The sequence below is a fragment of the Hyperolius riggenbachi genome, chromosome 4 (assembly GCF_040937935.1).
Source record: "Hyperolius riggenbachi isolate aHypRig1 chromosome 4, aHypRig1.pri, whole genome shotgun sequence".
Classification (NCBI taxonomy): Eukaryota; Metazoa; Chordata; class Amphibia; order Anura; family Hyperoliidae; genus Hyperolius; species Hyperolius riggenbachi.
This window is the reverse complement of record NC_090649.1, coordinates 467,065,033-467,091,739: the sequence shown is the minus strand read 5'-3', so window position 1 is coordinate 467,091,739 and position 26,707 is coordinate 467,065,033. Positions and strand designations below refer to the sequence as shown.

General features: G+C 47.0%; 1 protein-coding gene across 3 annotated transcripts in view; it reads right to left on the bottom strand.

Moving 5' to 3' along the window:
- Window positions 1-6,578: 6,578 nt before the first annotated feature.
- Window positions 6,579-26,707, bottom strand: part of DUSP10 (dual specificity phosphatase 10) — a 68,889-nt gene continuing 48,760 nt past the window's right edge. For all 3 annotated transcript variants that reach the window (XM_068232874.1, XM_068232873.1, XM_068232875.1), the window contains exons 3-4: window positions 13,916-14,284; window positions 6,579-11,218 (exon numbers count right to left, since the gene is read on the bottom strand). In XM_068232874.1, the coding sequence (XP_068088975.1) occupies window positions 10,953-11,218; window positions 13,916-14,284 (635 nt within the window). In that variant the 3' untranslated portion in view covers window positions 6,579-10,952. The remainder of the gene's footprint in view (window positions 11,219-13,915; window positions 14,285-26,707) is intronic.

Sequence of the window (26,707 nt, the reverse complement as noted above, 5' to 3'; positions counted from 1 at the left end):
GGGCAACTATACCTCGCTAACCTATATTGGGGGCAACTATACCTGGCTAACCTATACTGAGGGCAACTATACTTGGCTACCTATACTGAGGGCAACTATACCTGGCTAACATATACTGAGGGCAACTATACCTGGCTAACCTATACTCAGGGCAACTATACCTGGCTAACCTATATTGGGGGCAACTATACCTAGCTAACCTCTACTCAGGGCAACTATACCTGGCTAACCTATATTGGGGGCAACTATACCTAGCTAACCTATACTCAGGGCAACTATACCTGGCTAACCTATATTGGGGGCAACTATACCTAGCTAACCTATACTCAGGGCAACTATACCTGGCTAACCTATATTGGGGGCAACTATACCTAGCTAACCCATACTGAGGGCAACTATACCTGGCTAACCTATATTGGGGGCAACTATACCTAGCTAACCTTTACTCAGGGCAACTATACCTAGCTAACCTATATTGGGGGCAACTATACCTGGCTAACCTATACTCAGGGCAACTATACCTCGCTAACCTATATTGGGGGCAACTATACCTGGCTAACCTATATTGGGGGCAACTATACCTGGCTAACCTATATTGGGGGCAACTATACCTGGCTAACCTATACTCAGGGCAACTATACCTCGCTAACCTATATTGGGGGCAACTATACCTGGCTAACCTATATTGGGGGCAACTATACCTAGCTAACCTATACTGAGGGCAACTATACCTGGCTAACCTCTACTCAGGGCAACTATACCTGGCTAACCTATACTCAGGGCAACTATACCTCGCTAACCTATACTGAGGGCAACTATACCTGGCTAACCTCTACTCAGGGCAACTATACCTGGCTAACCTATACTCAGGGCAACTATACCTGGCTAACCTATACTCAGGGCAACTATACCTGGCTAACCTATATTGGGGGCAACTATACCTGGCTAACCTATACTCAGGGCAACTATACCTCGCTAACCTATATTGGGGGCAACTATACCTGGCTAACCTATACTGAGGGCAACTATACTTGGCTACCTATACTGAGGGCAACTATACCTGGCTAACATATACTGAGGGCAACTATACCTGGCTAACCTATACTCAGGGCAACTATACCTGGCTAACCTATATTGGGGGCAACTATACCTGGCTAACCTATACTCAGGGCAACTATACCTGGCTAACCTATACTGAGGGCAACTATACCTCGCTAACCTATACTCAGGGCAACTATACCTGGCTAACCTATATTGGGGGCAACTATACCTGGCTAACCTATACTCAGGGCAACTATACCTCGCTAACCTATATTGGGGGCAACTATACTTGGCTACCTATACTGAGGGCAACTATACCTGGCTAACATATACTGAGGGCAACTATACCTGGCTAACCTATACTCAGGGCAACTATACCTCGCTAACCTATATTGGGGGCAACTATACCTGGCTAACCTATACTCAGGGCAACTATACCTCGCTAACCTATATTGGGGGCAACTATACCTGGCTAACCTATATTGGGGGCAACTATACCTAGCTAACCTATACTGAGGGCAACTATACTTGGCTACCTATACTGAGGGCAACTATACCTGGCTAACCTATACTCAGGGCAACTATACCTGGCTAACCTATACTGAGGGCAACTATACCTTGCTAACCTATATTGGGGGTAACTATACCTGGCTAACCTATATTGGGGGCAACTATACCTAGCTAACCTATACTGAGGGCAACTATACCTGGCTAACCTATATTGGGGGCAACTATACCTGGCTAACCTATATTGGGGGCAACTATACCTAGCTAACCTATACTCAGGGCAACTATACCTGGATTCTTATATTGGAGGAACCTATATCTGGCTACCTATACTGGGGTCACCTGTACCTGGGTTTCTACACAGGGGGCACCTATACCTGGCTGCCTACCTACCTATACTGAGGGTGTCTTATTTTTGTTGGACTGCAGCTATAAGTTGGGGTGCAAATTGTTGCATGTGTATGATCATTCCAAATCGGGGGGGGGGGGGGGGGTGGGGGGGGGAGGGGAAGGCAGCACAAAAACCACAACCAGCCCTGCTGATATATGTATTGCCTTTAAAACAATGCACTTTGCCCGTCTGTCCTGCTGATCCTCTGCCTCTAATACTTATGGCCATAAACCCTGAACAAGCATGCACATCAAATGTTTCTGACTGCAGGTGTGTGATTCAGACACTACTGCAGCCAAATAGATCAGCAAGACAGCCAGGCAACTGATATTGTTTAAAAGGAAATAAATATGGCAGCCACCATGTCCTTGTAAGGCTAGAGCCATCTTCGTCGTCAATTTGTTGTGTTCAGTAGTCATGGACGCAGAATAACAAACTAGGCTTATTTAAAGGATTTGCCAACTCTACATAAGCAGTGCCGTCTTCTCTGTGTTCCTAGCCAGCCAGAACAGGAACCAATGACCCATAACAGTATAGATAATCTTATGCATTTAAAGGACAACTGAAGTGAGAAGAATATGGAGGCTGCCACATTTATTTTCCTCTTAAACAATACCAGTTGCCTGGCAGCCCTCCTGGTCGATTTGGCTGCAGTAGTGGCTGAATCACACCAGAACCTAGCACGTGGCTAATCTTGTCAGATCTGACAATAATGTCAGAAACACCTGATGTGCTGCAGGCTTGTTCAGGGGCTATGGCTAAAAGAGGCAGAGGATCAGCAGGACTGTCAAGCAACTAGTATTGCTTAAAAGGAAATAAATATGGCAGCCTCCATATCCCTCTTGCTTCAGTTGTCCTTTAAAGAGAATCTGTAACAAAAAAAAGTTCCCCTGAGGGGTACTCACCTCGGTAGGGGGAAGCCTCCGGATCCCAATGAGGCTTCCTCCTCCCCTGTAGCTGCAGGCAGTCCAGCGCTGGCTCCCCCAAAGTCCCCTGCAATCCACGCTCGACAAGCCTCACAAGCTACAATTATTTACCTTCCCGGCTCCAGCGGGGGCGCTGTTGCGGCTCTCAGCACGGAGATAGGCGGAAATAGCCGATCTCCTTCGGGTCCACTCACTACGCAGGTGCAGGAGACTTGCACCTGCACGGTAGAGCGGGCCGACAGCGATCGGCTATTTCCGCCTATCTCCGAGCGGAGAGACAATACTGCGCCTGCGCTGGCGCCGGGAAGGTAAATATTTACATCCCCACTGTTCGGAGGGCCAGAGCAAGACCCCCGTGGAACACAGGAGGATGGGGGAAGCCTCGATAGGATCCGAGGTGAGTACCCCCAGGAGAACTTTTTGTCATTACAGGTTTTCTTTAAAGTGAACCTCCGGACTAAAAATCGACTCAGCAGAACTGAAAAGGCCTGGTGTTTCTTTAACAGTTTCACAGCATCAGAACTTTGTTTCTCTTATACAAGCCTCATTTTTAGCTGCACAGAAGAAAGGTGTATGAACACATTAGGGTTCATTTACAAAATGTAGAGTGATATCAGCAATGGCCCAAAGGATCCAACCAGTTTACATCTGTTTTGCTAAAATTCCAGCACTAATAGTAAAATAACTCTTGCCATCCAATTGGGTGGCCATCGGCAATGCATGCATTTCCTTTACAATAGTATTTCTGCACGTATACATCAAATAAGGGTGCCAGGAAAAAAAGGGTGTGGGGTAAAGACTAAATTTTAAAATATTGTCTATAACAATAATTTTATCATTTGTTCACCTTTATCTGAGATAGAATAATAAATATGTTAAAACAATGGTAATAAAAAGGGCGCCGGGTGAAGCTGAAACCTTAAAATATTGTTTATAACAACGATTGGCAAATATTACCCATATTGTACAACTAAACCTAACCCTACTCTCACACAGAACCCTCCATCTACCGATGCCTAACCATAAGACCCCCCTGGTGGTGTCTAGCTCTAAGACCCCCCCTAGTGGTGCCTAACCCTAAGATCAATGGTGGTGCCTAACCCTAATACGCCCCCTGGTGGTGCCTAACCCTAAGACCGCCCTGGTGGTGCCTAACCCTAAGACACCCCTGGTGGTGCCTAACCCTAAGACCGCCCTGGTGGTGCCTAACCCTAAGACCGCCCTGGTGGTGCCTAACCCTAAGACCCCTAGTGGTACCTAACCCTAAGACCCCCCCTGGTGGTCCGTAACCCTAAGACCCCACTGGTAGTGCCTAACCCTAAGACCGCCCTGGTGGTGCCTAACCCTAAGACCGCCCTGGTGGTGTCTAACCCTAAGACACCCCTGGTGGTGCCTAACCCTAAGACCGCCCTGGTGGTGCCTAACCCTAAGACCGCCCTGGTGGTGCCTAACCCTAAGACCCCTAGTGGTACCTAACCCTAAGACCCCCCCTGGTGGTCCGTAACCCTAAGACCCCACTGGTAGTGCCTAACCCTAAGACCGCCCTGGTGGTGCCTAACCCTAAGACCCCCCTGGTGGTGCCTAACCCTAAGATCCCTGGTGGTGCCTAACCCTAAGACCCCCCTGGTGGTGCCTAACCCTAAGACCCCTAGTGGTACCTAACCCTAAGACCCCCCCTGGTGGTCCGTAACCCTAAGACCCCCCTGGTAGTACCTAACCCTAAGACCCCCCTGGTGGTGCCTAACCCTAAGATCCCTAGTGGTGCCTAACCCTAAGACCCCCCTGGTGGTGCCTAACCCTAAGACCCCCCTGGTGGTGCCTAACCCTAAGACCGCCCTGGTGGTGCCTAACCCTAAGACCCCTAGTGGTACCTAACCCTAAGCCCCCCTGGTGGTCCGTAACCCTAAGACCCCCCCTGGTATTGCTTAACCCTAAGACCGCCCTGGTGGTGCCTAACAGTAAGACCCCCCTAGTGGTGTCTAGCCCTAAGACCCCCCTGGTGGTGCCTAACCCTAAGACCCCCCTGGTGGTGTCTAGCCCTAAGACCCCCCTGGTGGTGCCTAACCCTAAGACCCCGCTGGTGGTGTCTAGACCTAAGACCCCTGGCAGTGCCTAACCCTAAGATCCCCCCCTGGTGGTGCCTAAGCCAAAGACCCCCCCCCCTCCTGGAGGTGCCTAACACTAAAACTCCCTTCCTGATGCCTAACCCTAAAACTCCCTTTCTCCGTTGCAAATAACGCTAATACAAAAAGTGATACATTTCTAAGATAATACATTTCAAAAGATAATTTACATAATTATAACTCTCAAAACAAATGTCAAAATAATAAAAAAAATGTTAAAACAATTTACAAAATAATTGTCAAAACGAATTTAAAAACAATATTTTTTAAAAATGAAATTTTTGGTTGGACGAGCCCAGCGCCTACTATTTATCAGGCACCCAAATTTCTGCTTTGGCGCCCAATAGCCAATATTTTGCATTAGCGTCTATGTGGCACCTATAAGGAACTTGCCTGCTATTGAAGTTTCCGTCGAGACCTGGGCGGAATCCGTCGCTTCCGGGTCTTGCCGCTTGTTCTCCACTGATGACATCACAGCTGAGACACAAACCGCACATCCGGATAGGCGAAGGACGCGTTCGCAATACGCCCTCCGCAAATGTAAGCAATAGTGCGGTATCAGCTGACGTTACAGCTGACACCTAGGTAGGCTGAACCCTGTGTGATTGGATGTGCGGAGTGTGGCCGGCCACTGATTGGTTGAAAGTTGTATTTAAACCTGCAGAGTGCTCCCAGTCATCGCCCGTGATAAGCATAGCTTTGGCTAGTTGCTAGGTGCGCACTCACTTATTGATATTACTGAGTCTCGACCTTTGGCTTGTTGACGATTCCTGTCTGCTGTGATTAACCCTTGCCTTGTTTCCTGGATACCCTTGCCTGCTGCCTGCAGCGACCTCTGCCTTGTTTCTTGAATAACCTTTGCTTGCTGCTTGGACTGACCTTGGCTAAGTTACTGGACCCTAATCCTTGCATATTGAATAATCTTGCATGTAATCCTTGCTTGAACTCTCTCCTTGCCTGGAGCATTCACTACCTGTTGAATAATGTTGCATGTGGACTGGCATGAACTATTGCAAATCCGCCTGGATCCCACACTGCCTGATCCTCATACCTCTGTCATTACTGGCCATCGACACAGAGGACCTCATCCTCTTGAATCAAGGTAATTGCCCTGTGTGATACTTATGAACTATCTGAACTGTGTTACTAGCCTTAGTGGGGTCCTAGCAGGTCCTATTGTTATCTCTACTTCAGTTTGTATGCCTTGCACGTTAAGACCTGGGGGTAACCGAAGTCAGGAGACATATCTTGTGTCCTGTTCAAGTGGGGGCTTGTCTATAGGTGAAGACGCGGGCCGAGCTCAGAGCTGCGGCACTAGATTGGGGCATAGAGACATAACCAGTCAGGCCTTACAGCACCCATATAGTCCATTAGCCCCATTCCTTTCTGCACCCCATCACCATAACAGCACGAAACACCAATGCCATTGCCGTCAATTTACTAATAAAGCAACCAGAGACGTGGTAAAATTCAATTTTCAATAGTTTTATAGTCAAAAATGACATTTTACACAGACAACAGGAACACGCCTATGTTTTTTTTGTGCAAAAAAATAGTTAAAATAAAACCTCTTATATATTTTTTTTTACATTTTTGTTTCTTTTTTTACATTCTGATATACATATTGAACAGGGTTTATGGCACCATAACCAGTCAAATTAAAACAAAAAAATATAATAATTGCTTTAGTTTATATCTTATCTAAGTGCTGGCACATTTCACCATGTAAGTGCTTCCGTAGCCTTACACACAGGCGGCCATTTTGCAACTTCCCCATTGGGTTCATTCTGAGCGTACTGATCACGTTAGAAGGGGAGGGGCTTATGTGAAATGGGTGTGGCTTTCTAGTAGGGAGGAGTTCAGTTGCGCATAGAGTGGAGGATTAAACGCTAAGTCGAACAAGATGGTCATCCCTGGCAATTACTTTAAATGTTCTTTTCTCAGAAAAGTGTTTACTTTTATTTTTGGACAGCGTGGTAAAGGTTGCAAACGTCTCTTGGATTTTTATCACTGTTTTGTGTCCCCATCTGTGAGAATTCTCACTGTCTAGACAGACAGTAGGTATGTCCAGGGCCGGTTTAAGCTAACCAGGGGCCCCAGGGCAAAGGAAATCTGGGGCCCCTCACCTCCAAAGTCAGCCCTCGGGGCCCAGATCTGTCCCACCGCACATCCATCCCCATCCATTTGCATTGTACAGCACTGCAGTTCTGCGGGGACCCAACAGCTGCCGGTCCCCCTTGCCCCCCTGGAACTTCAGGTGGTCTCCCCTGTCTGCTCTCGTGGCCCCTGCATGTGTGGTTGGCTGCACGGCACTGAAGTGCTGCATAGGGGATGCAGAGGCCACATGCATCTGCACTATAGCCCCCATAATCCCTTGCATCGCCTGCTGCTTGTACCAGGTGACTGCTCCTAGCTGCCACCTGGTACGAGCAGAAGGATTGTGGGGGCTGTAGTGCTGACGCATTTGGCCTCAGCATCCCCTACGCAGCGCTTCAATGCAGTGCACCCAGCCACACATGCAGGGGTCCTGGAAGCAGTCAGAGGAGACCCCTTGGAGTTCCAGCAGCACAAGGGGGCCCGGAAGCTGTCGGTGTTCCTGGGGCAACTACCCCCTTTGACTTAATGGCAGCGCCAGCCCTGGGTAAGGCCCCCTAAGAGTGGCAGAAACTGCAGCAAACACAACTCCCCTTTTTATAGGGTGGGAAAAGTTTTTTACTTTTGTCTCTGGAATAACCAGTTTTTCCATGAATTCCACAAGGTTTCAAAGAGGTTGCAAGGAAAGGAAGTGAGGGAATAGGGACGTAAGCAGCAATAAAAAACACAAACAGTTTCTAACCATCTCCCTCAGTATCCAAAGCAAAAATAAAGCAGCTCCCTAAACTGGGCATGACCAGTGCTGTAAATCGATCACCTGATCAAATTAAGAAAACTTGTTGGAGGCGCCCAGAAGATAATTATCTTAAATCATAAAGTATAGGAGAAATTCGGTCTTACCTCCATAAATGGACAAGCCATATAAGTAAAAGTTTTTAATGCACAAAAAAGACAACGCATTTCACGGATACTGGCCCGCTTCCTCAGGTCAAAAACAAAGTGCCTAAGTCTGTAGCAGTCACAGCTGTGGGCGCCTCTTTTAAGATAATTATATTCTGGGCGCCTCCAACAAGTTTTCTTAGTTGTGGTCCAACCCTTTAGGATAGTATATGGGACACCACGTGTCCAAATACCTAAGGAGAGCGACCGACCACCACCTGCCAAGCGGATCTGGGATACCGAACGAGAACGGTTAACTTCCCGTAAGCTCTGTCGGTGGGTTCAGGAGTGCAATCCACCCTTGTGAGTATATCTTACTATCCTACTCATACCAATTTTACCTTACGATACTGCACCATCGGGCTCCTGGTCCCTCTCATTGCAGAGCCTTGGCGGATGGTGTCTCAACCACCAGGAATCATCCCATTGACCTGATCAAATTGGTTAGGCTAGGTTCACACTTCGGGACAGATACACAAAGGTGCGTTACAGCGTATGATAAGCGGATAAGTTGTGACTGTGAGTGTATTCACATTACACCATTGTGCATCTGGCTCTCCGCTGCTGCCCCCCTGTCATCACCGCTGCCATTTGAGTCCTCACATGTCTTCGGTTGCCATTTGGATCCTCCACCCAGCTGACACCACTGCTGGGCTCCGGGACAAGTGCCTGTAAGCTGAGGGCCCTGGCAGAAACAAAGGGCTACCATTGGCTACAGCAATGGGATTCTACTTAGCAACAGAGAGAATTCTCATTGGTCTACCACTTGGGAACCAATAAGAATCCTCACTGGTGTTATGGAGGATCGCCATTGGTCTTTTGCACTGCAATGATAGCCCTGGTTGTGCTGGGATTCCGATACTGGCGCTTGTCAAGGAGCTCAGCAGCGTGGGGCCCCCGAATACCTGCGGGGGAAGACACAGAAGAAACAGCCTAGTGAGAACAAACACTGTCCCTTCCAATAGGCTTGCACTAATTCCGTTAGCAACCACAGCAGATGCAGCTCGAGTCCAGAAATATCATGCCAGTCAGAAACATGCGTTCAGCTCCCACTACAATTTGCAAATATAAATGGGTCCTAGGGTCCTTTAACACTTATACTTCCATCCTGCTAAGTTGGAGCCGGGTTTCTGTAAAGGCCACAAAGGTGCGGGCCTTGGGCAGCTGCAGCCCAAGGGAGGCACCTGGTCATGAAAAAGAGATTGATACACACGAAAGAGGAGGCTACCAATGGGGAGTAACCCCCAAAAAAGGGAAGCTAATGTCCATGCGAACTGTTCAAAAAAGAGAGGGGGCTGCACATGGAATGGGAGAGGCCTGCAGTACATGAATACACATGGAAGAGGGGGCTGCACATGGAATGGGAGGGTACTGCTGTACATGGATGTTACACATGGTAGAGGGGACTGCACATGGAATGGGAGGGTACTGCTGTACATGGATGTTACACATGGAAGAGGGGGCTGCACATGGAATGGGAGGGGCACTGCTGTACATGGATGTTACACATGGAAGAGGGGGCTGCACATGGAATGGGAGGAGCGCTGCTGTACATGGATGATACACATGGAAGAGGGGTCTGCACATGTAATGGGAGGGGCTGCTGTACATGGATGTTACATATGGAAGAGGGGGCTACACATGGAATGGGAGTGGCTGCTGTACATGGATGATACACATACAGTAGAAGCGGGGTCTGCACATGGAATGGGAGGGGCTGCTGTACATGGATGTTACACATGGAAGAGGGTACTGCACATGGAATGGGAGGGGCTGCTGAACATGGATGATTCACATGGAAGAGGGGGCTGCACTAGAGGGGCTGCTGTACATGGATGATACGCATGGAAGAGGGGACTACACATGGAATGGGAGGGGCTGCTGTACATGGATGTTACACATGGAAGCGGGGGCTGCACATGAAATGGGAGGGGCTGCTGTACATGGATGTTACACATGGAAGAGGGGGCTGCACATGGAATGGGAGGGGCTGCTGTACATGGATTTTACACATGGAAGAGGGGGCTGCACATGGAATGGAAGGGGGGCTGCTGCACAAGGATGTTACACATGGAAGGAGGGCTGCACATGGAATGGAAGGGGTACTGCTGCACATGGAAGGGGAGTCACAACACATTTGGCCAAGGGGCAGAAGAGATATAAATCCGGCATTGAGTGTAAAAGGACCCTTATAAAATTCTTTATGATTTCGCCTGCAGAACAATTTTTAAATAAAAATTTAGCCAATACTTTACAAAAATGTTCACCCCGCTGTTGGTTCGGTCTGCAAAATGGCCGCCTACCTGAGCCCGTAGGCCGTTTCATAAAACATTCAGCCGCCTCTAACCATTCTTACACTCAAAACGAAAAAATTATTGCACAAGAAGCCGCCAAGGGCGAGTAATGGTCAAGTTCTGTGTTCGTGAAACCGTATTCAGCGCAAATATAAAAATAGAAGAAGAGAACACACACAGAATTAACAGTTGCGATTATTTTTTCTCGTCTTTGCCGCTTTCATGTATGTGATTTATGGCAGCTCTTTCCATTGCATGTAACTTTGTATTTATTTATTTATTTTTTTGTCGATATCCATCCTTGGAGCTACGGTCTGGCTTGTATTTGTAAAGTAACGCACTATCGTGTAAACAGCGTGCCTGTCTATGAACCCGCACAGACCACAGATCACCATGGATTTATTTTTGTTTTTTTTCTAAAAAATTTTTTAGCCTTGGCATATTTTTTTTTTTTTTTGCCAAGGTGACAGAGGGCTTAAAGGGAAATAAAAATTCAATCTTGTCTGATTCACCATTTAACCCTCGGTCCTGAAATCATTTTGCTCCAGATGACTTGATATCTTCATTCTCTCTCTCTCTCTCTTAAAGCCATACCAGTAAAATGTTTTTGTTTTACTTAGAAGGGGGAGTGGTTTGGTTACACCATGGTCTCTACCCCGATTAGCTTTGGCGTCAGGATACGCGGCGTAATACCGTTGTTTAAGTCTTCCTCAAACTCCAGTAACTGGCCCATGAAGTTTAGGTTGGGAGATATGATTGGTCGCTTTCCTTTGACGAATTTGTAGGCGTCGGTCATGGTCATCCGCGTGTGTTTCATCAGGTAGGCGATCACAATGGTGGCGGAGCGAGAGACGCCCGCCTGGCAGTGGATTAGCAAGCCTTTGCCGCACTGGTGGGCCTCCTCTGTAAGGCAAACAACAACAAAAATAAGAATAGGATATAGTTTAATATATACTGATAAAAATAAATAATACAATAAAATGATAAATGGGGGATAAGATACTCTGTTTAAAGTTCAAGAAACAAAATTATTTGGGTACCTTTAAAGGACATCCGAGGTGAAAATAAACTGATGAGAAAAACAATTGTATCTGTCCTCCTTCTCCTAAAAATGACTTTTTTAGATATCCCAAAGTTTTATTTTATATTTAAATCTAGTTTTTAGGTTTTCACTGTTTCATTGTCTCTGCTCAATGACACCTTCATTGAAGTATGCTAGAGCTCAAATTTATGAATTATTGACCATTTTTATATCTTTCCTGCTCTTAGAAGCCATTTACTGACAGGAAAGTGTTTTATGGCTGTAATTACTTATCAGTGAGGGTTATGCTATAGTCTGACCCAGTCCGACCCGCTCCCGACCCAGACAGAAACTGTCACTTGCATACTTGATGTTTCAGGGTGCGTTTCCACTAACGCGAATTCGCATGCGTTCCCCGCATGCAAATTCGCATAACCAATAAAAGTGAATGAGCCTGTGTCCACTTGTCAGGAAAACGGAGCGTTTTCTTGTGCAGGAAAAATCTGCTCAGCAGAGCCATCCGAATTCGGACACCGCACACACGCATGCGATTCGAATACAATGTATTTAATAGGGAATTCGCATGGTGTTTTTTCATGCGAATTTTCGCTCCTGCATGCGAATTCGTCCGCGGAGAATCCGCGGCGATTTCCCACCGCACTAGTGGAAACGCACCCTAACTCTTTCGGGCAGAGAAAGAAAAAAAGGAACTCAGCATAGTTATTAGTGTGCTTGGTACTGTACATACACATATCTGTCTCATCATGTCACATGTCACTTCAGTTGCTTAAAGCTGAATTGAAAATAAACTTATGAGATAATTAATTGCATGTGTAGTACTAAGGAAAGATAAAACTTTCTAGGAGTCTCATATTCTTATTTTCAGTTTATGCTGGTCATACACGGCTCGATTACATGCCCGATCGTTTTCCGCGCTCGATTCTCTTATCTTCCACTCGTTTTTCTTATCTTTTCCCATAGTCCTCCATGCAGGATCGAGTATGGAAACGATCGGGCCGGAGATCGGACATGTCGGAAATGATCTATCGAGCCATCTAAATGGCGACAGGGTCATATGCATCATGCCTTCCCGCGACATACTCCCTGCTGGACAGGAAGTACACCACTGGGATTCCCATCGGTCTGCCCATGCATGCCGTCATTTGCTCTTAACCTCCTTGCCGGTCTAAAAAATCCGGCAAGGAGGCAGCGCCGCACTTTTCTTTAATTTTTTTTTTTTAAATCATGTAGCGAGCCCAGGGCTCGCTACATGATAGCCGCTGAGCGGCGGCATCCCCCCACCCACTCCGATCGCCGATCAGAGTATGCAGGAAATCGGGATTGAGAACGGGATTTCCTGCAGGGCTTCCCCGGTCGCCATGGCGACGGGGCGGGATGACGTCACCGACGTCATAGGGAATCCCGATCCGCCCCTCAGCGCTGCCTGGCACTGATTGGCCAGGCAGCGTAGGGCTCTGGGGCGGGGGGGGGGGAGCGACTCGGCGCGGCGGATTGCGGGGGATCGGCGGAGAGCGGCGGCGATCGGAAGTTACAAGCAGCTAGCAAAGTGCTAGCTGCTTGTAACAAAAAAAAAATTATGCAAATCGGCCCAGCGGGGCCTGAGATATCCTCCTGCGCAGGTTACCCCGAGCTGAGCTCGGGATAACCGGCAAGGAGGTTAATGTGTTGCCCATTGACTTGCATTGCTACATAATTCATGCCTCAAAGTATATTTACCACTAGCAGAATTTCTTTCCCCACACACGGAAATGTGTTAGACTGACTGCCCCTATTTTTAATTAAAGGTCTGATTTGCTTGCAATGTTTGTTTGTTTGTGAAAAAACAGCAAAAAAAAAAAAAAAAAAAAAACAACCTTGCTTGCTATTTTTTTTTAGATGCTGCTCTTCATTAAATTACACAGTACCGCTGCCGCCGCAGACGGGCTATATTAAGTGGAAACGTAGTCTAACAGGTAATGTATTGCAACATGTTTCGTTTGTAACAAAATACTGACACTGCTGTGGCCTGTAGACACTGCTAAGGGCCCGTTTTCACTAGTGAATGGGAGCCAAAGGGAGGTGATGCGGCTACGCATCACTTCCGCTCCCATTCATGTCACTTCTGCATCTTCTAATATGGAAGTGAATAGGAGGAGACGTGACGCGGATACGGCCGTGCGAGAATTTGTAGCATGCTGCAGATTAGACTTTAATGACACTACAAGCCTTCTGGTTATATTTAAAGGAGAACTCCTCACAGTGTGACTGGACGGACTGAGCACTGTACAGGAATAATCAGGAGCGTAACTATAAATCACCGGGCCCCCCCTGCAAAAACTTGGACCTGTGTTTACAAATTAGGCATTTTTGCTGCCTCAGAAGAGCAGCTGAGCTGACACAGCTGAGAGATCAAATTACATGTGTGATTAGTCACAGATGAGGGGGATTTAGACAGGATAAACTCTCTAAATACATACAGGGTGCATTTCTCTGTTTTCCTTCTGTCCTGTGCAAACGTTCAGGTCCGCTTTACCACATTCTATAATACGTGACAGAAACAAAGAAAGCAGGAACTGTACCTATGAACTCGAACGCCTCCTCGAAGTACTGCCTGAGATTCTGCTTGTTGCTGTCTGTTGCCGGAAGACGCTTGTAGTTGAATATCCCTTTCTCGTAGTGGTAGAGGGGGAGGTGGGTGGTGACGTTGACGACGTATCCGATGTTCATCCTCTGCATCTTCTCCAGGTCCTGAGCATCGTGCTCGTTGCCGAGGAACAGGAAGGGGAGGATGGGGGTCAGTTCCGCGTTCTCGATGTCCGGAGTGCTGGGGACGGACTGAGGTAGTGTGATGGTCACGGCTGAGGCCCCGCCTCCATCCGGGCAGTCCTGGAGCTGGAGGGAATTGTCGCAGAGGCTCTCGTGGTGCTGTCTGAAGCTGCTGAGTCCACCTGGAAGAAGCGTCAGACGGGAGAGTGATTATCACTGCGCAGCGTACAACTTTCATTAAAACTAAGAGAAAAAAGTTTATGAAGGATTTTAAAAAAGTGTCCTGTTTTTGTTTTCCTATATAGAGATGTAGGCGAATCTCTATGGGCCGCTACTACTTCCAGGTCGCTATGACTCGGAGTAGTACGGCTGCGCTGGGCCGGCAGTGTGCGTCTTTCATCGCGCGCCTGTTCCCGGGCACTCTTTGCGCATGAGCGTGACTTCACTCATGACGTCACTCGCATGCGCAGAAATTGCCCGGCAACAGGCGCACGATCAAGGATGCGAACCACCGGCCCAGCGCAGCCTTACTACTCCGAGTCATAGTGACCCGGAAGTAGTACAGGGTGAGGGGTTCGCCGGCGACATCTCTATTCCTATGTGTCTTATTTTTTAACAAGTTAATCACTGAGGTTTTTTTTCCTCGTAACTGGTTCAGCACCACAGTGTCGAAAACCTCATGCATCCGTGCCACGTTCACCTCCCATTCATTCACCAATTATTTTATCACTACTTATCACATTTAATTGATCTATATCTCGTTTTTTCCGCCACTAATTAGGCTTTTTTTGGGTGGTACATTTTGCTAAAAATTATTTTTTTCAAAATCCATTTTAACAGGAAGATTAAGAAAGAAAGGGAAAAAAAATCATTTTTTCTCAGTTTTTGGCCATTATAACTTGAAATTAAAATACGCTACCGTAATTAAAACTACTGTATTTTATTTGCCCATTTGTCCCGCTTATTACACCATTTAATTTATGTCCCTATCACAGTTTATAGCGCCAATATTTTATTTAGAAATAAAGGTGCATTTTTTTCAATTTGCGTTCATCACTATTTACAAGCTTATAATTTAAAATAATATAAAAATATACTCTCTTGACATGCATATTTAAAAAGTTCAGACTATTTATGTTGTTGTTTTTTTATTGTAATTTTTTTTATTTTTATTTTTTATTAAAAAATGTATTTGGGTAATTTTGGGTGTGGGAGGGAAACAGCTAATTTTAAATGAATAATAATATAATTGTTTTATAAAAAATGTGTGTGCGTGCAGTTTACTATTTGCCCACAAGATGGCCACAGTCAAAAAAGTCCTGGATGGATCCAGGAACTAAAAGAAGACGGAGAAGTTTCCTGATGACAGAAATACAGCGCTCTCTGAATAGAAAGCATCGGTTTTTCTGCGGGGAAGTTAGATCGGTGAATGGGAATTATATTCCCATTCACTGATCGGGGGGCTAACGGCGGGCGGCAGGAGCGTGCGCGGGAGCACGCCCGATCGCGCGCACCCCGCAGGAACAGCAGCAGTGCCTATCTGGGCGAGCATAGTCGTACAGAAAGGCTGGACTGGTTAAAGGGACTCCGAGCAACTCTCATGGGAATGCCTTTAAGCCAGACGACTTCCAACAAAGTCGTGCTATGACCCCTCTGGAGGAGCCTCTTGCAATGGCCATGCGTGTCACTTCCTCTTCCTGCTTCATTCAGTGATGCACTTCTCTAACAGAGAAGACAGGGGTGACCCAGAAGTTATAACATAGCCAAGATGGCAGCCGCGATTTTTAAATTGAAATCGAACGAAAACTATTTGGTGTAGAAGGTATCAAATGAAAGAGGAGAGCACAAGCTACAGAATGGTATGCATCTTTAAGTACTTTTCAGTACTGGTCGGAGTCTATTTAAAGGCATAACAATGAGAGGTGCTCAGAGTCCCTTTAAAGACCAGAGCAATTCTCAACTTTCAGCGCTCCTCCCTTTCATTCGCCAATAACTTTATCACTATTTATAACAATGAAATAATCTATATATTGTTTCTTTTGCTGACAATTAGACTTACTTTGGGTGGTATATCATACTAAGAATTATTTTATTTTGCATCAGTCACTAATTACGAGCTGCAGGAGTCGGCCGCCGCTGGTTTAAATAAGGTAAACAATCTAGCAGTGGCTGGGGAGGGAGGGGGGAGCAGGCTGGCAACCAACTTGGGGGCAACTATACTAGCTATCTATATTGGGCCAACAAAGCTACCTATACAGGGGCAACTACACTACCTTTACTCGGGGCAACTATACTAGCTATGTATATGGGGCAACTATACTACCTACCTATACTGGGGGCAACTAAGCTACCTATACAGGGGCAACTATACTGGCTATCTATAGGGGGCAACTATACTACCTACCTATACTGGGGGCAACTAAGCTACCTATACAGGGGCAACTATACTACCTATACTGGGGCAACTATACTAGCTATCTATACTGGGGCAACTATACTACCCATACTGAGGGCAGCTATACTACCTATCTATACTGGGGCAACTAAGCTACCTATACAGGGGCAACTATACTACCTATACTGGGGCAACTATACTAGCTATCTATACTGGGGCAACTACACTACCTATACTGGGGGCAAATATACTAGCTATCTATACTGGGGCAACTACACTACCTATACTGGGGGCAACTATACTAGCTATCTATACTGGGGCAACTATACTACCTATACTGGGGCAACTATACAAGCTATCTATACTGGGGCAACTACACTACCTATACTGGGGGCAACTATACTAGCTATCTATACTGGGGCAAGTATGCTACCTACACTGGGGCAACTATCCTAACTACCTATGCTGGGGCAACTATACTACCTATACTGGAGCAACTATACTACCTCTACTGGGGCAACTATACTAGCTACCTACCTATACTAGGGCAACTATACTACCTATACTGGGGGCAACCATACTAGCTACCTATACTGGGGCAACTATACTGCCTACACTGGGGCAATTATAGCTGGCTACCCTATGCAGGGGGCACCTATACCTGGTTACCTACCTATACTGAGTGTGAAAGTTTTCGGGTGCTATGCAGTCATTCCAAAATGGGGAGAAGGGGGGGGGCATCCTCACAAGTTTGCCTCAGGCAGTAAAAAGTCTAGAACCGGTGTACTTTTTATTCTAACTCTATGTCCACTTGGATAGTGGAGATTGCACATCAGCACACAGGCAGCTAACTGGGGTTGAAAAGGTTAATGCTGCTGATGGGTATTATGGGGTTAATGTATGCCCTGCATGACTTTGCACATGCTCAGTAGCATTTGTATGCTATTCTGTGGGGTATGCTAAAATGTTGGAACACCGGCCCTGGGTAACCAATCTAGCGGCGGCTGGGAAGGAGGGGGATGAGCAGCCAGGGAGGGAGGAGGGGTGGGCAGCCAGGGAGGGAAAGGGGGATGCCTCCCTGACACGTGACGCCACCTGAGGAAGCACACATCGGCATCCCAGCACACAGGAAAACATTACTTGCTGTGGGGGTGGTATGTGGGTGATCACGGAAATGGAATTGATAGGGTTAAAGGCCGCTTCACACTAAGTCTGCTTTTCAGAGTGGACAGCAGCTGGCCAACAGGCATGCAGAACAGAACTCAGGATTTGCTATGAGAAGACATGGACGTACGTATTACTGCACCGCCACTGAGCTTGGCGCAGGGTGAGCCAAATGACGGCTCACCCGGCTGCCGCTCAAATCCCCGACGGCATTAAAGATACTATTCCCCCTCCAAGTCGTAGCAAATCGGAGGGAGGAATAATTTGGGGTTCAGCCAGATCCCTAAATTACACTTGTGAGGGGCACAGACTATTCCATGTGCAGCCCCCTCTTCCATGTGTAACATCCATGTACAGCAGCCCCCCTCCCATTCCATGTGCAGCCCCCTCTTCCGTGTGTAACATCCATGTACAGCAGCCCCCCTCCCATTCCATGTGCAGCCCCCTCTTCCATGTGTAACATCCATGTACAGCAGCCCCCTCCCATTCCATGTGCAGCCCCCTCTTCCATGTGTAACATCCATGTACAGCAGCCCTCCTACCATTCCATGTGCAGCCCCCTCTTCCATGTGTAACATCCATGTACAGCAGCCCTCTCCCATTCCATGTACAGCCCCCTCTTCCATATGTAACATCCCTGTACAGCAGCCCCCTCCCATTCCATGTGCAGCCCCCTCTTCCATGTGTAACATCCATGTACAGCAGCCCTCCTACCATTCCATGTGCAGCCCCCTCTTCCATGTGTAACATCCATGTACAGCAGCCCTCTCCCATTCCATGTACAGCCCCCTCTTCCATTTGTAACATCCCTGTACAGCAGCCCCCTCCCATTCCATGTGCAGCCCCCTCTTCCGTGTGCAACATCCATGTACAGCAGCCCCCTCCCATTCCATGTGCAGCCCCCTCTTCCATGTGTAACATCCATGTGCAGCAGCCCCCTCCCATTCCATGTGCAGCCCCCTCTGCCATGTGTAACATTCATGTACAGCAGCCCCTCTTCCATTCCATGTGCAGCCTCCTCTTCCATATGTAACATCCATGTACAACAGCCCCCTTCACATTCCATGTGCAGCCCCCTCTTCTATATGAAACATCCATGTACAGCAGGGGTCTCAAACTCAATTTACCTGGGGGCCGCAGGAAGCAAAGTCAGGATGAGGCTGGGCCGCATAAGGAATTTCACAATCGCGGTGCATCGCCGCCTCTGCTCGCCCTTCTCACTCTTCCTTCACAGAGAGGGGCGGGGAGAGGCAGCGATCAGTGCGGCGATTGACGTCAGGAAGGGCAGAGCTGAAGCTGAAAGCTCTGCCCCTTCCAGGAAATGTCGGCGGATTGCCCCCCGGGCGATTTGGGGGCTCTGCAGCCCTCGTTTAGCGGCGGGGATGCGGCGGATTACTTGGGAGCACTGAAGCGAACTATAAGGAAGCTTTTGCCGGCGAGGGCCACAAAATATTGTATCGAGGGCCGCGAGTTTGAGACCCCTGATGTACAGCATCCCCCCCTCCCATTCCATTTGCAGCTCCTTCTTCCATATGTAACATCCATGTACAGCAGCCCCCCTCCCATTCCATGTGCAGACTCTCTTCTATGTGTAACATCTATGTACAGCAGCCCCTGTCCCATTCCATGTGCAGACTCTCTTCTATGTGTAACATCTATGTACAGCAGCCCCTGTCCCATTCCAAGTGCAGCCCCCTCTTCCATGTGTAACATCCATGTACAGCAGCCCCCCTCCCATTCCATGTGCAGACTCTCTTCTATGTGTAACATCTATGTACAGCAGCCCCTGTCCCATTCCAAGTGCAGCCCCCTCTTCCATGTGTAACATCCATGTACAGCAGCCCCCCTCCCATTCCATGTGCAGCCCCCTCTTCCATGTCAAACTTCGATGAACACCACCTCCCTCCCATCCCATGTGGAGCCTCCTCTTCCATGTGTAACATCCATGTACAGCAGCCCCTGTCCCATCCCATGTGCAGCCTCCTCTTACATGTGTAACATCCATGTACAGCAGCCCCTGTCCCATCCCATGTGCAGCCTCCTCTTACATGTGTAACATCCATGTACAGCAGCCCTCCTCCCATTCCTCGTGCAGCCCTCTCTTTCATGTGTAACATCCGTGTACAGCAGCCCCTCCTCTCTTTCATGTGTTGTTCAGCATTTCTTCCATAGACAGCAACCCCTCTTTCCCTTTCTGCCGCTCCTTCTAGGCAACAGCGACCCTAGGCTTGTGCCTATGGCAAAGTTATTATTATTATTGGTAAATCCAAAAATTCGGACCCACGTTCAGTTTTGTGAGCATAACACAAGACATAAAAGATAAGCAAAATGACAGCATTTTCAGTGAATGCCGCACGTGTGCGGGTTCGAAAAATCCTTTCTGAATTTTGACAAACTCCCGGAACCTCGCAATCACACGCTGCGCTGAATGAAGACCCCAGCCGCCCTTCACCTCTCAGACCAAGTCTCGGTACACAAAGGACGATTTAATTGCATCTGCTCGTTCATCATTTTCAGGCCCTCCACCTGGCCAGACACTATGGCAACCACACAATAGCAGAGTGACATCATCCAGCATGACATCAGCCCTCAGAGCGCTCACAATGACCTCTTCAGTGCGGCGCTTATCGTGCAGCCGCCCAATCCTCCCAAACAGATGATGTAATGCGAACAGGTGCCGGGGATTTTATTTACCCAACCAAAGAGGACAAAAACACACACAGAGAAGGAACTAACAATGATAGCACTTCTTCCCTAACTCTCCCTGAGCTTTTATGATGCCATATGGAGGGGGAAGGAATCTCAGTGACTTCAATAATTCATTAACCAGTTGCTCGTAAAAGCGGAACAACAACAACAGTCCCACATGCCGGACACTGCTGCGATTTACTATGTGTATCGACTTACAGAGACGCCTACATACTAGGCATAGGGCCCAGCCAGGTCAACATCTGCAAGGAGTTTGTATGTTCTCCCCATGTCTGTGTGGGTTTCCTCCGGGCACTCCAGTTTCCTCCCACATCCCAAAAAACATACAGATAAGTTCATTGGCTTCCCCTTAAAAATTGGCCCTAGACTCTGATACATACACTACAATAGATACATAGACATATGACTATGGTAGGGATTAGATTGTAAGTTCCTCTGAGGGACAGTTAGTGACCAGACCAGACAATATACCCTGTACAGCCATACGTTTGATGAAATGATACATGTTCACAGAGTTTACAGCCTGATTGAAAATTGACATTTTCTCCAGCGCTGGGTGTCCCCCAGTATGGAAACGGAAATTAAAATAAAGGGCCTCGTTTATTGACGGGCAAAGTGCTTGCTAGAAAAATGTACTTGTTTTTTTTCTAAGAAGACAAAAGACAACATTTATATTGGGCTTTTCTCCTGGCGGACTCAAAGCACTTGAGCTGCAGCCATTAGGGCGTGCTAAGTAGGCAGTAGCAGTCTTAGGGAGTCTTGCCCAAGGTCTCCTTAGTGAATAGGTGCTGGCTTACTGTGTCAGAGGCAGAACCGTTAAAGGGAGCTGAATGGAACAAAAAGATGTATACATATCTGGGGCTTCCTCCAGCCCCACCTGCTCGGTTCGCTCCCACACCACCGTCCTCCGCTGCCCGCAGGTTCGGGAACCAGGTCCCCGCACTTCCGTCAGTCGGCTCCAGTCTGACGTAAGAGAAGTGCGCTCTTAGTGTATCGCCCCAGCAGCTGCTAGAGGGCGCACTTCTCCTGCAAAGACTGGAGGAGGAGGATGGCAGCGGGGGAGCGATACGAGCGGATGGGGCTGGAGGAAGCCCCAGGTATGTATACATCTTTTTGTTCCATTCAGCTCTGGTACACTTTAACCATTACACTATCCAGCCAACATTCAAATGGACCTGAATTCTTGCACAGTACAGAGGAAACAGAGAGAAATACACCCTGTATGTATTTAGAGAGTTTAGCCTGTCTAATTCCCCCTCCTCTGTGTCTAATCACAATTTGTAATTTGATCTCTAAGCTGTGTCAGCTGGCTGCCTAGGCAGAGCAGCTAATGTGTAAAACACAGGATGTTAACCCTATGTCTGCTTCTATGAAAACAGGAAGTAGAAACACTGCAGATGTACTGCAGGATTTTTAGCAGTTGTAACACAGATGGTTTTTTTTCTTTAAAGGTTATTAAGCTGTTGCTTATCTTTTAGAGCAGAGAGGAAGTTCTGAGTTCAGGTCCACTTTAGAAAGGACAACTGACCTGAGAGGGATATGGAGGCTGCCATATCTATTTCCTTTGAAATAATACCACTTGCCTGACACTCGGCTGATTTTTCTGGCATCAGTAGTGTGGATCACACACCTAATGCTGGGCACACACGACACGTCTTTCCGCTCGATAGATGGATTCGATAGATAATTCCTGACATGTCCAATATTCCTTTCCATCGATTCTGCGCTAGATTTCTCATAAAAGTGAATGGAAAAAAATAAAACGAGTGGACGATAAGAGGATTGAGCGCAGAATAGAGCAAAAAAACAACAACAATTGGGTGGAAAACCGAGCAGAAAAACACTGTGTCGGGCATACCGCCGGCTGTCCCCAGGAGCCCCCCAGTATAATTGTAAGCGATTGGATAGCTGTAATAGCTTCAGCTAGCACTAGGCTAGCTAGCAGTGGTGGCCGGCATCCTCAGATTACTTTTGATCCCCCCCGATACATTACCCAGCCTGGATCCAGCGATCGGCGCAGCCTCCCTGCACATCTCCGGTCTTCTCTATGGGGAGGATCGGGTCTGTGCATGACGTCATGAGCGATCCTCCCCATAGAGAAGAGCTGAGCTGTCCGGGGAGGCTGCGCCGATCGCTGGATCCAGGCTGGGTAATGTATTTAGCGGGCGATCAGCAGGATAAAAAGTAATCTGAGAATGCCGGCCACCACTGCTATCTAGCCTAGTGCTAGCTGAATTATAATGGGGGACTGTCGGCTGCAAACCCTCTGACAGTAATCGCTAATCTTGTCAGATTCCAGTCAGAGCACCTGATCTGTATGCTTGTGTAGGGCTCATTCAAACTAGAAGCGCTTTTCTGAGCGCTTTGTGATTGATTAGCACTTTTTAAAAATCGCTCCCATTCACTTTCATTAAAATCGTGGTAAAAATCGATTTTGCAATCGTATACGCGAACATCGCGACGATTTTCAGCCTGTCTAATTCCCCCTCATCTGTGACTAGTCACAACTGTTATTTGATCTCTCAGCTGTGTCAGCTGGCTACCTTGGCACAGCAGCTAATTTATAAACACAGGATGTTAGCCCTAGGTCTGCTTCTGTGAAAGCAGGAAGTAGACACACTGCAGCTTTATTGCAGGATTTGTATCAGCTGTAACAAAGAAATGTTTTTCTTTAAAGAGACACTGTAACATCAAAAAGATCCCCTGGGGGGTACTCACCTCGGGAGGGGGAAGCCTCGGGATCCTAATGAGGCTTCCCACGCCGTCCTCTGTCCCACGGGGGTCTCGCTGCAGCCCTCCGAACAGTGGCCCAACAGATCCGACACCTTGTTTTACTTTTCCAGGCTCCAGCGGGGGCGCTGTTGCGGCTTTCGGGCTCCAAAGTAGACGGAAATACCCGATCTCAGTTGGGTCCGTTCTACTGAGCAGGTGCCGGAGACTTGCGCCTGCGCAGTAGAGCTGACCTGACAGCGATCCGGTATTTCCGCCTACTTCGGGAAGCCGCCACAGCGCCTGCACTGGAGCCGGGAAGGTAAATATTTACATCATTGCTGTTCGGAGGGCTGCAGCGAGACCCCCGAGGGACGGAGGACGGCGTGAGAAGCCTCATTGGGACCCTGAGGCTTCCCCCTCCCGAGGTGAGTACCCCCAAAGGGAACTTTTTGATGTTACAGGTTTTCTTTAAAGGTTATTATGCTGTTGCTTATCTTTTAGAGCAGAGAGGAAGTTCTGAGTTTAGGTCCACTTTGAAGTATTACAGGCAGAAGACCAGCAGGACAGCCAGGCAATCTGCATTGTGTAAAAGGAGACAAATATGGCAGCTTCCATATTCCTCCCAGGTAAGTTGTCCTTTAATATGAAGAAGGCAAGCGCAGCTGTTATAATATACACTGTAAATATACAGAGGGAATCACTTACACAACATACATACATACAGTACATACACAGCAGTCTCCCTCTCAGTGTGCGCAGCAGCGATGTATTGTGTGACAGAAGGAGAAGGGAGAGACACTTCCCTGTGGGGTTGTGTAAATAGAATCAGCTCCTTCTGATGGGTTGGATCATGTATTTACACAGAATCACAACAGCCCGGGACACGATCGCGTTACACTGTACACTCGACAGATGGCTGACTATCGATGGGAAAATAGAAAGCTCTACAAGACACGGCGAGCGCATCCCCTCCCCCCGGACAATACTCATCGGCCCAGCGCATGGACAGCACTACCTGTACCTCAGGGGCACATCCGATCCACTCAGCCAAACACAGCTACAGTTTGGACTTTCCGCTAAAAATAGTCACATGAATGGCAGATCTGGCTCACAGGAATTTTAGGGGATATTTATGACAAACTGAAATAGTAAACATCATAGGTGGTTCACCCACAGGGCAACCTAGTCAGATGCCTAGGGCCATGTTGGCAAGGGCCCATCTGATAGCTCCTCTGAGCCCTCCCCTCACCTTACCAAATACGCCTGAAGGCAAAGGGTAGTCAGAGCTGCTACCTTGCATAGAGCTGATCCAAAATACCATCTGATGGTTTATTATCAGACCAAAAAGGCTCTAGTTGAACAGCTGTGTCAAATACAAGAGCGTTTTTCTTGTTTTATGTGGTCACCAAGCTCTTTAAAGTGGACCTGAACTCTTGCACAGGAAAACATAGAGAAATTACCCTGTGTGTATTTAGAGAGTTCAGCATGTCTAATTCTTCCTCATCTGTGACTAATCACGCGTTGTAATTTGATCTATCAGCTGACTGCCTCGGCAGAGCAGCTAATTTGTAAACACAGGATGTTAACCCAATGTCTCCTTCCATGAAAGCAGGAAGTAGACACAATGAAGATTTATTGCAGGATTTGTATCAGCTTTTCCGTTTCCGCTGTAGCGTGAAATTTTCGCTTGCAAAAAATCGTATAAGATTTTTCTGCTTGGTGAAAATTCACATGTAAATTTTTACGCGTTTTTTATGCAAATTTTTTATGCAAATTGCCTATACAAAGCATACGCAAATTGTACGCAATGCCCGAAAAAAATTATGCAGGACCTTTTTTCACACGTACGAACGCGTGTGAAAATTGGCATCAAATGGAAACAGCCCCATTCTCTACCATTAGTTGCCAAATCAATGCGAATTTTATGCGAGAAAAATCTGACACAAAACACACAAGTGGCAACCAGGCCTAAAGGTTATTATGCTGTTTCTTATCTTTAGGCTGGGTTCACATATGACATAGCGTGAAAAAGTAGCGTTTTGGTATGGTGCGGTTCAATTTTCTGTCGCGTTTTTACCGTGTTTTTTGGTGCGTTTTGCGTATTTTCTACGCAGATGCGTTTTGAGTGCGTTTTCGATTCATTAATGTAAAACGCGTATGCGTTTTGTATGCATTTTTTTTTAATGTATGCAAATCACTAAGACAACAAGAAGCGTAAACACATCAGAGAACTTCAATTTTTGATTAAAAACGCATAAAAAACGCATTATAAACGCAATGCATATGCGTTACCATAGACTTTCATTATGTGCGTTCTGGCAGCCAGTCTGCATATGATGACACTACCAACGTTTGCGAAAAGCATACTGTACAAACGCAGCGAAACGCAGCTTCTTCTGCATCCCATAGACTAACATTGCTGCATAAAACGCAGCGGTTCCCCTTACGCTAGCGTTTCTGCTATGTGTGCACCCGGCCTCAGAGCAGAGTGGAAGGTCTGCTTTAGCACAAGTCTGCTATCATGATGGATTCCCTGGTTCCTTTATCAGCGTGAGACCTGTTCTGGGCTTGTGTATTCGGCAGGACAAATAAGCACCTGACTCTCTGAAATCTGATTGGACAGATTAAACAGCCTTTTTATTGGCCAAGGGCAAATAACTGGCTGTTATCTAGAGACATCTATGCCGTCCTTTCATCAATGCTGTCATGTGACTCCTCAGAGCACGTTGCCTGTTATATACAGTATATTCCGTACTGATTCTAGGGCTGACAAGTTATTGACGGCTATAAAGAAATAGGGCTTTTTACTTCTGACAGTTATCCTTCATCCACTGCTGCACAACTTTAATTTACAGTGAACATAAAGTAAAAACAAACTGATGATTATATACAATTGTACCTATCCTCCTACTCCTAAAAATTCCTTGATATCCCACAGTTTTATGCTATGTTTAAAAACTTATTTATTGTTTTTTGTCTGCTAAATGACACAATGTTTTAATGACCCAAAGTTCTGTGTCTCAGAGAGCTAAAATATACTATTGACCTTTTTTTTTTTTTTTATCTCTTCCCTGCTCTCAGAAGCCGTTCTCTGCAAGGAAATTAGTTTATGGCTAAGATTTCTTATCAGTGTGGGTTGCTATAGTACTGGGACCCAAGTGGCGAGAAAATGTTACTTGCATAACTGAATATTAACTCTTTCAGGCAGAAAAAGAAGACAAAAACCCAGTCCAGTTATTTGTGTGCTTGCCACTGTATGTACATGTGTCTATCTCATGTACATGTCACTTAAAGTGGACCTGAACTCTTGCAAAGTACAGAAGCAACATATAGAGAAATGCATGTATGTATTTACAGCGTTCAGCCTATCTTATTTCCTCCTCATCTGTGTCTAATCACAAGTTGCAATTTGATTCCTCAGCTGCGCCACCTGACTGCCACAGCTGAGAGGCTAATTTGAAAGCACAGGATGTTAACAATATGCCTGCTTCCATAAAAGCAGGACGTAGAAACCGTGCAGATTTATCGCAGGATTTGTATCAGCTGTAACAAAGAACATTTTTCTTTAAAGGTTATTATGCTGTTGCATATACCGTATTTTAGGGCAGAGAGGATGTTCTGAGTT